At 40.3% G+C, this 15,844-nt stretch overlaps 1 protein-coding gene across 3 annotated transcripts in view; it reads left to right on the forward strand.

Moving 5' to 3' along the window:
• The window catches only part of GPR156 (G protein-coupled receptor 156), a 94,844-nt gene that overhangs the window by 56,043 nt on the left and 22,957 nt on the right, over positions 1-15,844 (forward strand). For all 3 annotated transcript variants that reach the window (XM_079922643.1, XM_079922645.1, XM_079922644.1), the window contains exons 4-5: positions 13,121-13,256; positions 13,476-13,586. In XM_079922643.1, coding sequence (XP_079778769.1) covers positions 13,121-13,256; positions 13,476-13,586 — 247 coding nt within the window. The remainder of the gene's footprint in view (positions 1-13,120; positions 13,257-13,475; positions 13,587-15,844) is intronic.

Raw genomic sequence — 15,844 nt, forward strand, 5'->3', positions numbered from 1 at the left:
CCAGGCCGGCAATCAGAATTGGAAGAGGCAGGCAATGCCCAGTAGAAGGCACTCCAGGGAACTCAGACTACCTCTCTATCTCCTCTTGATGGTAAATTCCAGCTAAAGGTGAGAAGGCAGAGGTGAAAACCCTGAGCCTGGAATTTCCCTGGTGGTCCAGTGGTTAAGACTCTGCGCTCCCAATGCAGGGGGCCCGGGTTTGATCCCTGGTCAGGGAACTAGATTCTGCATGTGGCAATGAAGAGCCCACATGCCGCAACTAAGACCCAGCGCAGCCAAATAAATAAACAAATAAATATTTTAAAAAAGAAAGAAAGAAAAGAAAACCCTGGGCCTGCCAGAGCTAGTGCAGGACGTTAGAAACCAGGGTCAGGAAGGCCCTAGCAGAAGTTCGTTGATCAGTAGGATGGACACAGGTCCCAGGTGGCTGGGGTAGACTGGAGGGAAGTGAGAGAACACCAGAAGGAACCAGGAGTCAGGACATCTACATTAGCTGTCCCCACGTGGTCCCTATCTGGCTGTAAAACTGCATACTGGTCCCTTCATCTTAAAATAAGGGAATCAGGTTCACTCAGTGGTTTAAGCCATGTTCCTTAGAACCCTAAGACTCAAAGCCTGTCCTAGGCAATTTGTGGGGGGCAGAGTGGTGGGGAGCAAGCAGGTCCTGCCTTTCTAGAAGTCTCCCTTTTTCTCTTTGGAGTACTCTTCCAAGACTCATGATTTATCCAGGATAAGAGACATTTAATAGGTTTCCACCAGGTTCAGGGCCCTGTAGATGGTGCTGATAGAGACAAAACTGAGTAAAACCCAGTCCCAACATCATGAATTCCCAGATTGTGGCCCAGTGGGGTATGATTCCAGCAGTTGTAGCTGTTGGGGATTTCACTCAGATTCACTAAGGCCCAAAGTTCTAACACCACAAACCTGAGGATGAGAAAGAAGGGAAAGAGGGAAAGGAAACCTCCCCAAGATGGCAGGCCAGTCTTTGGTGCCTCAGAGAGATCAATTTACATGTCACCTGGTAAATGATAATATTCTGGTTCACAGCAGACGCCCTGTGATTGGGTGTTTCACGTGGCCAATTGTGCTGTGCTTTATGCTCTACTTAAAATCAGGGCATCTGCTCTGTCCTTTGGGAAGTGCTACAAGTCTCCTGCTAGGAATTGCTCAAGGCCTTTCCCACAGCTAAGGGGAGAAAGGAAGTTGAAATCACTGCTTCATAAATTACAGCACATGCTTACCCTCTAGGGTCTGAGGTTATATGACAGAAGAGGACTTTTTGTGTTTCTAGTGTTTCCCCCTCACCAGCCTTTAAAAACACATTTAAAATATATTACAAGTGCATGAGACATAGAAACTAATTTTTTAAAAATCTATGTGGAATGTGGCCATAATACTCCTAATTAAAACCATATAAGCTCCTTTCTAGTAAGGGTACCCTTTGGTACTCTTTTTTCCCCTCTCATCACCAGCTTATCTTGAATCTATCAGTATGCTTTTTCACCACTGTCCTAAACTTGAGCTGGTATAATGACGTAATTAATGGGCATTGGGTCTTATATCTAAATATTCACATTTCAGCTTTAAAAATATTTGCAAGGCTGCATTTTAAAATTGATCCTTAGGCCTTTTTATATTCCATGAGAGCTGTGCATTTTGAAATTTGTATACTAGAAATTTATATTCATAGTCACATAAAAATATCCATATTAAACATACATTCATATATATAGATTTTGTTAAATTGCTCAGTGTATACTGAGAAAATAACTGGTAATATTAAATTAAATTTTTATTCTATTTTAAAAGGTGACAGAATAAGCAAATTGTCTTTGCCATGAAAACATTAGAAACCAGAGAGGTAGAATCCTAATGAGCTGAGGACAGAAATTAGATCTCATTTGCTTTCCTGTCTCCAGTTCTTCTTAATACCTTGACAAGTAGATATTTAAGAATTGTTGAATTAATGTCTGATGCAGAAAGTTTATTAAAAAGAGATTAATGAATAAAACATGGAGACATGAAGATCATGTTAAAGGGAAATTTAGGGGCAGGATGTATACCAAGTTTTCTTTTGCACTTAATAGCTAAATATTTTGATGGATTGATTGAGACATAAATTCTAATGCATCTCTGGTAACCAGGTCAGCCTATTGTTCCTGCTTAAGTTAGAGAAGCAGAAATGCAAAGGGTCCGAGGGGGGCAAGCGGGGGGTGGTGGTGAGATGAAATGGGAGACTGGAATTGACATATATACACTAATATGTATAAGGTAGACAACTAATAAGAACCTGCTCTATAGCACAGGGAACTCCACTGCACAGTAGAAACTAACACAACATTGTAAAACAACCATACACCCCCCCAAAAAAAATCTTTTGAAAAAAAAGAAATGCAAAGTGTGACTGGCTTATTAATAAGCCAGAGCAGGGAAAAGAAATTTGCTTCTGGAATAAGTTGAGAAGGGAAGAGCTGGAAGGGGCCCTAGATTTCATCAAGTCAAACTACTGCTAACCATTTGGCTCTTCTGCAGGCAGAATGTCCCTATTCATCTAGTTCCTCCCCAGCTTCAGTGCTATAGGCCTGAATTGACAGAATAGTTGGTAGGGACCTTGGTCTCTCCGTGTAAAACAAGGCTCTGCAAGCGCTTAATGGCTACAGGAAAGCAGGCACATTTAGAGGGGCCAGGCCCACTCAGGACAAGAAGCAGGGCTTAGTGTTTTAGTTCATGACAAAACATCGTTTACTGCCTGCAAGGATGTAAAGAGAAGGCATGCGTTGCAGCCTAGCTGCAAGCAGCAAATCAAGATCAGCGGATTTTCTGAAGTCAGAATGGGATGCGTGTTGTTAACCTCTGAGCAGATGTCACCTGAGACCCTGTAGCCTATGTGGTCATGAGGATGAGGTTTCATCCATCAATTGCTCAACAACAATCATGTCACTGGGCCTACATGGCCCTCGACACATGATGTAAGAGACATATTCGACAAAGGCATTTCCTGGGGGGATTCTCCAAGATGAATTCAGCCAATGGAAAGGAATCTTTCAAGTGGCCTGATTTCACTGGAGACAAGTGAACACATATGCATGTGTGCCTGTGTGAGTATACACATCCCCAAGATGCTGCGCTTTCCTAGAAACAAAGAATGGGAGAGCAAAAAGCTTCACAAGCATCCCATTAGGATCCTTTCTCTCATTTATTTTTAGACTCCCTTGGCACCATGCTGAGAGAGGAAGCAGAGGAGGGGCTCACCCAGATGACGCGGCTTTTCAGTGAGGGTTTGGGGGCTGGGGATTTGCCAGGTGGTTAAAACCCTGTGTCTGTGGAAGTCCACGGCACGTAAAATATCTTGGCCCTTTTGTGTGCAGTAATGCCAGGGAGTTTCCAGCCATTCTAAGAGGGACCAAGGGGATCCTCCTAAAGCTCCTGCCATTACCCAGAATGTACCCCTCTTGCCTTAGCACCCATTGAACCGGCTCTTGACTCTCCCTCTGACTGCCAAGGATCTCTGCCACTTTATGGCCATTTGGCACACTTTGGGAAGGATGAGAGCCTCCTTCCTCCACCTAACAGAGGAGAGCGTTGCCAGGGAAAAATGAGATTAGGGAAGACAACAGAGAAAGGAAGAAACAATGGGCCTTCCATGTCCATTAATGAATTCATTCATTCATTCATCCATCTAACAAATGGTTATGGAACACTTGCCATTTTCCAAAGCCTGTGCTAGGGGCTGAAATACAGACAAATAAGAAGCATCCTGGCTTTTGAGGAGTATAAATTGTCTAGTGGGACAACAAAATCAATACAATTGTCATGTAATATAACACAACAATTGTATTGATGCACCTATACCCTGGGGTAGTATAAGGACGTGGAGGAGGGCACCAAGCCTAGACTGAGGGCATCATCCAGACAGACACGTGCTCTTATTTCTTTGAATCCAATGAAGTGAGTCACTCACAAAGGAAATATGAAGAAATAACTCATAGAACAAATAAAAAGATTGACTGGTAGTACAGTAAGCTTGGCTGATTGATTTTGGTGGCAACGGTCTGCAAGGTTTTACAATTTTCCCCCACAGCAGTCAGCAGCCTGGATGTAAAAGCAGACAGTGAACTGTAATTTTTTTTTTTTTATTTAACTGTAGTTGATTTACAGTTTATGATAGTTTCCGGTGTACAGATTCTTCTGCATTACAGGTTATTACAAGATACTGAATACAGTTCCCTATGCTGTACAGTAAATCCTTGTTTATCTGTTTTGTATATAGTGGCATGTATCTGTTAATCCCATACTCCTAATTTATCCCTCCTCCGCTTCCCCTTTGGTAACCATAAGTTTTCTATATCTGTGAGTCTGTTTTGTAAATATGTTGATTTGTATTATTATTATTTTTTTTTGCGATACGCGGGCCTCTCACCGTTGTGGCCTCTCCCGTTGCGGAGCACAGGCTCCGGACGCTCAGGCTCAGCGGCCATGGCTCACGGGCCCAGCCGCTCCACGGCATGTGGGATCTTCCCGGACCGGGGCACGAACCCGTGTCCCCTGCATCGGCAGGCGGACTCTCAACCACCGCGCCACCAGGGAAGCCCTGATTTGTATTATTTTTTTGGATTCCACATATAAGTGTTATCATATGATATTTGTCTTTCTCTGTCTGACTTACTTCACTTAGTATGATAATCTCTAGGTCCACCCACGTTGCTGCAAATGGCAATATTTCATTCTTTTTATGGCTGAGTAACATCAATGGATTGAACTTTTGATGCGAGTTTTGTCGAGCAGGTGCAACAAAAGGGCCTGTTTGGAAAGGGAATTGGGTGTTGTTGAGAGAACAGTCCCAATAACCAACCAGAGGTTTGAAATTGAGTAGAGGAAGGAAGAGAGACTGTGAGAAAACTAAAGAACCAAGGAACTGAAGGTCTGGATGTTGTCAGTGGGCAAGTGTATTAGATGTAAGCCTATGAGAATAGAGGGCTGAGGATAGGAGACTCATTCATTCATTCATCAAGTATTTATTGGGTGATTTTTTAAATTAATTTTTATTGGAGTATAGTTGCTTTACAATGTTGTGTTTCTGCTGTACAGCAAAATTTATTGAATGATTTTAATATGTGAGGTAGTGTTATAGTGCTGGGAGTACATCATGAACAATTCTAATTGGCAGGAGAAGACAATAAACAACAAGAATAATAAATATGTAAATTATGTAACATGTTAGAGGTAATAAGTACTATGGTGGGATGGGGATGGAGAGAATAGTGTGGAGTAATAAGGATTTAGTATCTAGTGGAAGAGTGTGATTTTAAGTGGGTTTGTCATCATAGCCCTGGTTGAGACGGTAACATTTGAATAAAGATATGAAGGGAGAGAGGGAATGAACCATGCATATATGTGAATTAAAATATTCCAGGCAGGGAGCACAGCCACTTTAAAGCCCTGAAGTGTGAGAGCACCTGGTGTTTTCATGAAATAGCAAGGAGGTGTGTGGAGTGGAGTGGGCAAGGGGAAGAAGTAGGAAATGAGGTAGAGAGATAACGGGCACTAAATGTGTAAGCACTGTAGACCCTGGTAAAGACTTTGGCTTTTTTCGAGTGAGATAGAAAGCCATTGCAGGGTTCTGAGCAGAGAAGTGACATGATCACTGTGGCTGCTATGTTGAAAATAGAAGTCGGGAGGGTCCAGAGTAGAAGCAGGGAGACCAGTTAGGAGGCTAGTGTAATAATCCAAATGAGAAATGCAAAGTCAGACTTTGATCAGGGTGATGGCAGCAGAGGTGGTGAGAAGTAGTTGGATTCTGGATGTGTTTTAAGGATAGAGCCAATAGGATTTCATGACAGATTGGATGTGGGAGGTGAGCTAGAGTCAAGTATGACTCCACGATTTTTGGTCCAAGCAAATATAAAGATGAAGTTGCCATTATCTGAACTGAGGAAGGATGTAAGAACAGGTTGAGGGGGGAGACCAGGAGTTACATTTTGGATGCATTGAAATCAGAGATATTGGCGTTTAAATTTTCTGAAGTGGAACCATTCTGAATGATCATAAGACCCAGGGTGTGACCCAGGGTGTCTGAAAGGGGAATAAAGTGAAGTTGTTATGATTAAAGAATTTAAACGCTGGAAGTTGAAAGGTTAATGAAATCTCCTAGGACAGTCTCCTAGGATGGTGGCCCAGGCAGGAGAGGAAGAAGCAGCACCAGGCTGCTCTCACCCTTAAAATACAGAGTTTGAATATAAATAGCTACAGGTCACACAAATATTAGTTTGAGGTGTTCAGAATTTGAATTGAACTTAATATATTAGAAATAAGCAAAATGATAAATGATCACATTTGCTGAAACACACCAGACAAAATTATGATAAGACTGTTTGGAACATATCCAGATGAGTTAGATTTATAATCCCATTGTAGCGTGGATCAAAAACAGTGGACTGAAAAATTCAATAAATTTCACAATTTAATCTTAATTGTTTTATTAAAAAGCTTTTTGGGTATGTTTTTAGATATGTTTAAAGCTCAATGATACTATTTATATCGACTCATGTAGCATTTTAGAAAGCATGGCCCTGTGACATTTTAGGAAAGTTTTCTAATAGTAACAGCAAGCCAAGAAGTACCCTCAGCCCCATTCACAGGCTATGTTTCCAAACTCTGTCCTTAAGATCATTAAGAAGAAACAACAGGATACCAGTGTCTCTATAACTCCAAGTATAATGAAAGACCAAGTTCAGAAACTGATATTTGATAAAGATTTTTAAAACATCATACTGTTAGATGTCATTTATGCATCTGAATTCATTAAAGACTTCGAAATGATAATACAGGTTTATATAGGTTCTGCAGATATAGATGGATATATATTTATCTCTATGTACTGAAACCTTACTTGAGAAGAGAGAAATCAAGAAAAACTCTTGCCTTATATTGCCAATCAGTAAATGAAGTAAAAAAGATAATGAGGTAGCTATAAAATCCTTTTTTAAAAAAAATGCCACCTTGTTTCTGACTGTCAGTAACCCAGTCTGGGCTTTTTGTCTCTTCATAAATGAAACACAAGTAATCTAGATGGGCCTGGCTATTTATAAGTAGATAATATTTAAATCTTCTTCCCTTGTAGAAATTATGTTTTTGTTTATTAAAATATTCAGCATATGCAGTCTTCATCTTTTGGTTCAATAGAAAAATATAAATGATATAGGTGGTTGAATTCCTATCAAAGTAGCAAAGACATTCTCCAGACTTACATAATTCACCTGCTGAATTGGAGATGATTCACCTTTCAGTGACTTCCCAGGTGTTAACTTGGCCAAACACAATAGGTAAATCATCTTCTATTCATTTTTTTTTCTGAGGCAAGTTTTCAGTATCATTGTTTAGGAAAAATATCAAAACATATATAAGTCCATAACACGTCCATTTGAAAATTAATTTGCATCAACTTCTGAGATGTGAAGACTATGTAATGTATATTTTGTTTTTTAAAAAAACTAAATTGAGTTCCTCCTAACTAAATCAGGAGGGGGAGGAATTCTAAATCAGGATTCATGCAGTACTGAATTACACAGAGGAGACCTGATTGTACAGTGGTGTTCAAATAAAATGGTCCAGAGAGGAGTTAAGAAAGAAACCTACCCATCAGTGATCTAGACAACACAGATGTGTGGCTGTGAAACTGGGCATTTGCTTGGTGAGAACCTCATCATCAGATATTCATAGCTGATGCCTAGGAGCTTGTGAGAGGCCACGGGGAAGAAAAGCCTCAGTTCTTGGTCCTGCAGGATCCCACCCAGTGGTTTTACCACCACCCAAGCTTCTGGCTGCACTGAGTGGCCAGTCCTGGTCAGCGGTGCCCTCTTTTCTAAATCAGTGTCAGCACTGGTCTCTCTAATGTATACTTTTCTTAACAAATGCTTTGTGAAGCTGCTGATAATCATTGTTATTTTGGTAGTCAATATTCAGCACATATTCCCCCTTCTTATGGGAAGAGACAAAGAAACTAGGGAAGATTACACTAAGCCCACAGTTTGAAGACATGATGACTGAGGAAGCAATCCTGAAGGAAGAAGTGGATAGGTAGGATAGGGCTAAATCTTAAATGGGGATACAGGAGACTTAAGGTAAACAATAGAAAATTGTTCTTTATACATGTAGCTCTCTTGGTAAGTGTTGAAGGTGGTATTTTAAGAAAATAAGTGTGAAAGTAATACGCAAGATGTATTAGGACAGGGAAAAACTGGTGTTACAGAGAGCTGAAGCTTACACCAAAAAATCTAAAGATTAACATTTTTGCATCGCCTTAGAGTATTCAAAGAGTTTTAGCACACACCTCATTTGATCCTCACAGTACCCTGTGGGTGGATACAAAAGAAGATACTATCTTCATTTCACAAATGAGGAAGCAGGAACATAGACTAGTTAAATGAGGCGATGAAAGTCACACAGCTGTGACTGGCTGAGCCAGGATTCCCATCTCATACTGACTCCAGTTCCATTTCTCCTAACACGACTGTATCCTGGATAAATGTGGTAGCAGGAATGGAGAGTGAGGGATAGCTCAGAGAGATTTTGAAATAACAAGTGAAAGAAATTGGCAATTGATTGGGTAGAAGTGGAGAAGGAAAAGGAAGAGGGAAAAGGTGATTACCAGGTTTCTAAAGCCTGGAAGATGATGAGGTTAACAGTATCATCAGCTGTGTTGGCAACATGCTTGCAACATGCTTGCTACATGCTGGGCCCTGTGCCACACACTTGGCTACATTGCCCCTTTGAATCCTCACAACTCTTTGGTTTGGGCAGGAGGGGAGCGTGTATTATTATTATCCCCATTTTACAAGGCAGTTGTTCTCACTTTTAGAGGAAGAGAAAAAAATCAAGATTTTTGCTCCAAGACTAGGTAAGGCTCAGCTGGACTCATTGGCTTACGGTGACTGTACTTGGGGCCTGAGTCGCAGGCAGAGGTTTGGTGTTCTTGTATGTGTGGACGTAATTATGTTGCCGGCTATGAAGTAATCAAGCTGGGCCGATGGTGGTTGTGATGGTTCTAAGTACAGCATTGCCAAACTGTTTGTTTAATGCCTCCTAGGTACGTTGCCTGTCTTTAAAGTAGGCTGTACTAAGTAGCTGGTTTTGCCTTCGCTCTGGCCTTTAAGGTGGTCAGCCAGGTAATCCAGGTACATAGATAAGAATGCTTTCCCCCTTTGTTACTATTTAAAAATAAACATATAGGGAACTTCCCTGGTGACGCAGTGGTTAAGAATCCGCCTGCCAGTGCAGGGGACACAGGTTCGAGCCCTGGTCCAGGAAGATCCCACATCTTCCCTTAGATCCCGTGGAGCAACTAAGCTCATGCGCCACAACTACTGAGCCTGCGCTCTAGAGCCCGCGAGCCACAACTACTGAGCTCATGTGCCACAACTACTGAAGCCCGCACGCCTAGAGCCCGTGCTCTGCAACAAGAGAAGCCACCACGATGAGAAGCCCACACGCCGCAATGGAGAGTAGCCCCCGCTTGCCACAGCTAGAGAAAGCCCGCGCGTAGCAACAAAGACCCAATGCAGCCATAATTAATTAATTCATTCATTCATTAAAGAAAATTTAGGTGAGTTTAAGAAAAAAATAAACGTATAGGTATAATTACCAAATGACTAGTTGTATCAATATTGCATTTATGCAGAATACACTATTTAGACTAAAACTCTTAAGTACAGTTACATTACTTCTTAACTGTTACTAGTTATTTTTATTTCTTAATTGTTATCAATCACAGTCCAATGTAAACCTGCTTTTCCCCTTAGGTTAACCAATTCACACATTTCTGCCTTGTCCCAAGCCTCTACTGGTGCCCAGGATTTGTGTCAGACTGTGATTGTCCACATTTCCCTATAATCTTCAAAGTGCTCTATAACCTCATTTAAAAATCACTTAAGAAACAACCCTTCCCAAATTTCCTGCTTTCAATCCCTGCTTTCTCTTCCTCTCTTGGTCAAACAGAGAGAGGAAAACAATTTACATGTCAAATAAAGTAAATAGTGGATGAAAAATTCCCCAAAGTTTTGTCAGAAAGTAGTTTACCTTACAGCTCATTTTATTTTATTTTTTAATTTTATTTTTTTATTGAAGTATAGTTGATTTACAATGTTGTGTTAGTTTCAGGTGTACAGCAAAGTGATTCAGTTATACATACATGTATATATTAATATATGTATTATATATATTCTTTTCCAGATTCTTTTCCCTTATAGGTTATCACAAAATATTGAGTATAGATCTCTATGCTATACAGTAGGTCCTTGTTGGTTATCTGTTTTATATATAGTAGTGTGTATATGCTAATCCCAAACTCCTAATTCATCCCTCCCCACCTTTCCCTTTTGGTAACCATAAATTTGTTTTCTATGTCTGTGGGTCTATTTCTGTTTTGTGTATAAGTTCGTTTGCATCATTTTTAATTGGATTCCATATATAAGTGATATCATATGATATTTGTCTTTCTCTGTCTGGTTTACTTCACTTAGTATGATAATCTAGGTCCAGCCATGTTGCTGCAAATGGCATTACTTCATTCTTTTTTATGGCTGACTAACATTCCATCGTATATACATACCACATCTTCTTTATCCATTCACCTGCCAATGGAAATTTAGGTTGCTTCCATGTCCTGGCTATTGTAAATAGTGCTGCAGTGAGCACTGGGGTGCATGTATCTTTTCAAGTTATGGTTTTCTCCAGATATATGCCCAGGAGTGGTATTGCAGGATCATATGATAGCTCTATTTTTAGTTTCTTAAGGAACCTCCATACTGTTCTCCATAGTGGCTGTATCAATTTACATTCTCACCAACTGTAGGAGGGTTCCTTTTTCTCCATACCCTCTCCAGCATTTATTATTTGTAGACTTTTTGATGATAGCCGTTCTGACTGATGTGAGGTGATAACCGCATTGTAGTTTTGATTTGCATTTCTCTAAGAATTAGCGATGTTGAGCATCTTTTCATGTGCCTTTTGGCCATCTGTATGTCTTCTCTAGAGAAATGTCTATTTAGATCTTCTGCCCATTTTTTTATTGTGTTGTTTGGTTTTTGTTGTTGTTGTTGTTATTGATCCGTATGAGGTATTTGTATAGTTTGGAGATTAATCCCTTGTTGGTTGCATCATGTGCAAATATTTCCTCCCATTCTGTAGGTTGTCTTTTTTGTTTTGTTTATGGTTTCCTTTGTTGTGAAAAACCATTTAAGTTTAATTTGATCCCATTTGTTTCCTTTCTTTTTCTTTCCATTACTCTAGGAGATGGATGCAAAAAGATATTGCTGTGATTTAAGTCAAAGAGTGTTCTATGTTTTCCTTGAGGAGTTTTATGATACTCGGTTTTACATTTAGGTCTTTAATCCATTTTGAGTTTATTTTTGTGTGTGGTGTTAGAGAATGTTCTAATTTCATTCTTTTACATGTAGCTGTCCAGTTTTCCTAGCATCACCCATTGAAGAGGGTGTATATCCATTGTATATTCTTGCCTCCTCTGTCATTGTCATTAATTGACCATATGTGTGTGGGTTTATTTCTGAGCTTTCTATCCTGTCCCATTGATCTATATTTCTGTTTTTGTGCCAGTATCATACTGTTTTGAAGACCATAGCTTTGTAGTATGGTCTAAAGTCAGGGAGCCTGATTCCTGCAGCTCCATTTTTCTTTCTCGAGATTGCTTTGGCTATTCAGGGTCTTTCGTGTTTCCATACAAATTAAAAAAAAAAAATTCTAGTTCTGTGAAAAATGCCATTGGTGATTTGATAGGGGTTGCATTAAATCTGTAGATTGCCTTGGGTAGTATAGTCATTTTGACAATATTGATTCTGCCAGTCCGAGAACACAGTACATCTTTCTATTTATGTCATCTTTGATTTCTTTCATCAGTGTCTTATAGTTTTTGGAGTACATGTCTTTTGCCTTCTTAGGTAGGCTTATTCCTAGATATTTTATTCTTTTTGATGCAATGGTAAATGGGATTGTTTCCTTAATTTTTCTTTCTTATCTTTCATTGTTAGTGTATAGAAATGTAATAGATTTCTGTGTATTAATTCTGTATCCTGCAACTTTACCAGAATCATTGATGAGCTCTAGTAGTTTTCTGGTAGCATCTTTAGGATTTTCTATGTATAGTATCATGTCATCTGCAAACAGTGACAGTTTTATTTCTTCTTTTCCAACTTGGATTCCTTTTATTTGTTTTTCTTCTCTGATTGCTGTGGCTAGGACTTCCAAAAGTATGTTGAATAAAAGTGGTGAGAGTGGCCATCCTTGTCTGATCTTAGAGGAAATGCTTTCAGCTTTTCACTCCTGAGTATGATGTTAGCTGTGGGTTTGTCATATATGGCCTTTATTATGTTGAGGTAGGTTCCCTCTATGCCCACTTTCTGGAGAGTTTTTATCATAAATGGCTGTTGAATTTTATCAAAAGCTTTTTCTGCATCTATTAAGATGATCGTATGGTTTTTATTCTTCAGTTTGTTGGTGTGGTGTATCACACTGATGGATTTGCGGATATTGAAAAATCCCTGGGATAAATCCCCCTTGATCATGGTGTATGATCCTTTTAAAGTATTGATGGATTCGATTTGCTAATGTTTTGTTGAGGATTTTTGCGTCTATGTTTATTAGTGATATTGGCCTGTAATTTTCTTTTTTTGTGGTATCTTTGTCTGTTTTTTTCAAATAGTAGTTTACCTTACAACGCATTTTTAAAGGCTCCAAACTGTATCTCTTTAGGTATCTACCTGCTAGTTATTTATTCACTAGGCTGCATAGAGCAGTCTCTTAGCAACCATAAACTTCATGGAAAAATGCTAACTCTTCTCTGATACCACCTAAAAAGGAAGTGACCTTCTTTTAAAAGACTTGGAGTTTATACAAGCAAGAAATACCAGAGTTTAGTTCTTTTTGAAAATAAATTTAAATAAGTCATATTTATTTAATTTTTAAAAAATTTTATTTAAATTTTTCACAGATTTGTAAAGTGGTTTCTTCCCTATGGCCTTTTACTCTGAGGCTGCATTGGAGATTATTCTGGCCCACTCCCAGGGCAAATGACATGACTGTAGGTATCTTTCTTCCTGGTTTCCCATAGGATTGTGAAGATGTCCAGTCCCAATCTGAACATTGTGACCTTATTGGGCAGTTGTCTGACTTACAGTAGTGCTTACCTCTTTGGGATTCACCATCAAGGTGCTTTAGCAGGAAGGTCAATGGAAACTCTCATTCAGGTAGGTGAAGTCTTCAATTTTGTTTTGAATATGATGCGGGTGGTGGTTACATTTATCCTTGCTGTGGGCACTTTCAGAGGCAATCCCTGGAACGCTGAGTCAGTGAGGTCCACTTTCTGCCCCAGGTCCTCTGTGGACTGAGGCTTTACAGATCAGAATGTATGGAGAACCACAAAGGATTCTCCCCTGCCTCTTGCTTCTGTCCCTTTCCGCCTATAGGTAAGACTGTCCATGTTGTGCATTGGGACCTCCCTTGTGTTTGGCCCCATTCTGGGAAAGAGCTGGCGACTCTACAAGGTGTTTACCCAGAGGGTTCCAGACAAGAGAGTGGTGAGTAGGCAACAAGTACACAGTGCTTGATCACAGACAGCAGCTCTACTACTGGTTAAAAGCTAGAGAAACTTGTGCCAGATTACTGGGTCTGGCCCTTTTATGATGACCTGAAGTTCCTGCTCCTTACTTCAAACCTTGGAGTCACATGGCCGGTGTCAGTGCTATTGGGATATAGGTCTTTAAACAAAGGTTCTGCTTCATATGCACCCCAGGCCCCGGTACTGCTCTGGGGGATGTGTGAGCTGGCCCATATCTGGCACCAGTTTGAGGGAGAGCAATATGCCCAGAGAGGCTGTTGCTTGGCACAGGTGTGAGCTGAAAGTGGACAGAGGGAGAGTGATTACAGAGAAGCTATAGCAGATAAGCAGTTATTTCCCTCTCTGGAGCCTGATTCTTTTCCATTTAAGAAGGGCATTCTCTGCACTAAGAAGGATGAGCCTGGAGCAGTGAGCAAGGAAGAGCATACCCATTTCAGCAGACAGAATCAACCCTAGAAGCTATGTGGCAGCCAGACCACCTACATGTGCCTGACATCAGGTGTCATCCTAACCACATTCCCCCATTTTATCAGGTTTCCTGATAGAGCTGCCCGCACCTCAAAGCCTGATCATCAAACGCTTTGTCTATGTAGGCCCTGCCCAGACCTAACATATTACTCAGTTGGAGTTTACTTCTCTGGACTGACAGTACTTTTTTTTTACCAAACATTATTAAATTGTGGTGAATATTTATCAAAAGCTCCACTGTGAGTAACCATACATATGAAAAAGTTTGTCTAAAGGACAGTAAGTTCATTCATTCCTCTAGAACACTAATTCCTTTTTTTAAAAATAGCTTTATTGAGGTATAATTGACATCCAATGAACTGCACATGTTTACTGTTTGATATGTTTTGACATATGTATACACTGTGAAATGTGGGATATTATCTACAAGTTTCCTCATGCACCCTTGTCATCTCCCTCTCCTGTCCAATTCTTACATCCCCTGTCCCTGTCCCCAGGCAACCATTGACCTGCTTTCTGTTACTATAGATTAGTTTGCATTTTCCAGAATTTTATATAAATGGAATTATATAGTATGTATTTTTTTATCTTTCTTTTACTTGGCATAATTATTTTGAGATTCATCTATGTTGTTACTTGCATCAGTGGTTTTCTTTTTATTGCTAAGTAATTTTCCAATGTGTAGATGTAACTACAGTTGGTTTATACATTCACCTATTGATGGATGTTTGGGTTTGTTTCCAGTTTGGGGCTATAAAAATAAAACTGCTATGAATGTTTGTGTACAGGTCTTTGTGTAGACATATGCTTTCATTTCTCTTGGTTAAAAACCTAAGCCTAGGGGCTTCCCTGGTGGCACAGTGGTTGAGAGTCCGCCTACCGATGCAGGGGACACGGGTTCGTGCCCCGGTCCGGGAAGATCCCACATGCCGTGGAGCGGCTGGGCCCGTGAGCCATGGCCGCTGAGCCTGCGCGTCCGGAGCCTGTGCTCCACAACGCGAGAGGCCCAGCAGTAAGAGGCCCGCGTACCGCAAAAAAAAAAAAAAAAAAAAAACCTAAGCGTAGAATGATTGGATCATATGGTAGGTATATGCTTACCTTTTAAAGAAATTGCATGACGGTTTTCCAAAGTGGTTGTACCATTTTACATTCCCACCAAAAGTGTATGAGTCCCTTTCCTCCACATCCTTCCCAACATTAGACTTGGTTGGTCATTTTCACGTTGATCATTCTAATAGGTATGTATGGTAGATTCTCATTGTGTTTTAATTTGCATTTCCCTGATTCAGTGTTGAGCATCTTTTTATATGCTTATTTGCCATCCATATACCTTCTTTGGTGAAGTATCTGCTCAAATCTCTCACCTATTTTTTAATTTAATTGTTTGTTTTCTTATTATTGCGTTTTTTTTTTTTTTTTTTTTTTTTTTTGCAGTACGCGGGCCTCTCACTGTTGTGGCCTCTCCCGTTGCGGAGCACAGGCTCCAGACGCGCAGGCTCAGCGGCCATGGCTCACGGGCCCAGCCGCTCCGCGGCATGTGGGATCCTCCCGGACCGGGGCACGAACCCGTGTCCCCTGCATCGGCAGGCGGACTCTCAACCACTGCGCCACCAGGGAAGCCCTTATAATTGCGTTTTGAGGGTTCTTTTTATATTCCAGATACAGTCCTTTATCAAATAAAGATTTTCTTCCAGTTTGTGACTTTTCATTCACTTAAGAATGTCTTTCACAAAGAAGATGTTTCTAATT

This window comes from Stenella coeruleoalba, assembly GCF_951394435.1.
Source record: "Stenella coeruleoalba genome assembly, chromosome: 5".
Lineage (NCBI taxonomy): Eukaryota > Metazoa > Chordata > Mammalia > Artiodactyla > Delphinidae > Stenella > Stenella coeruleoalba.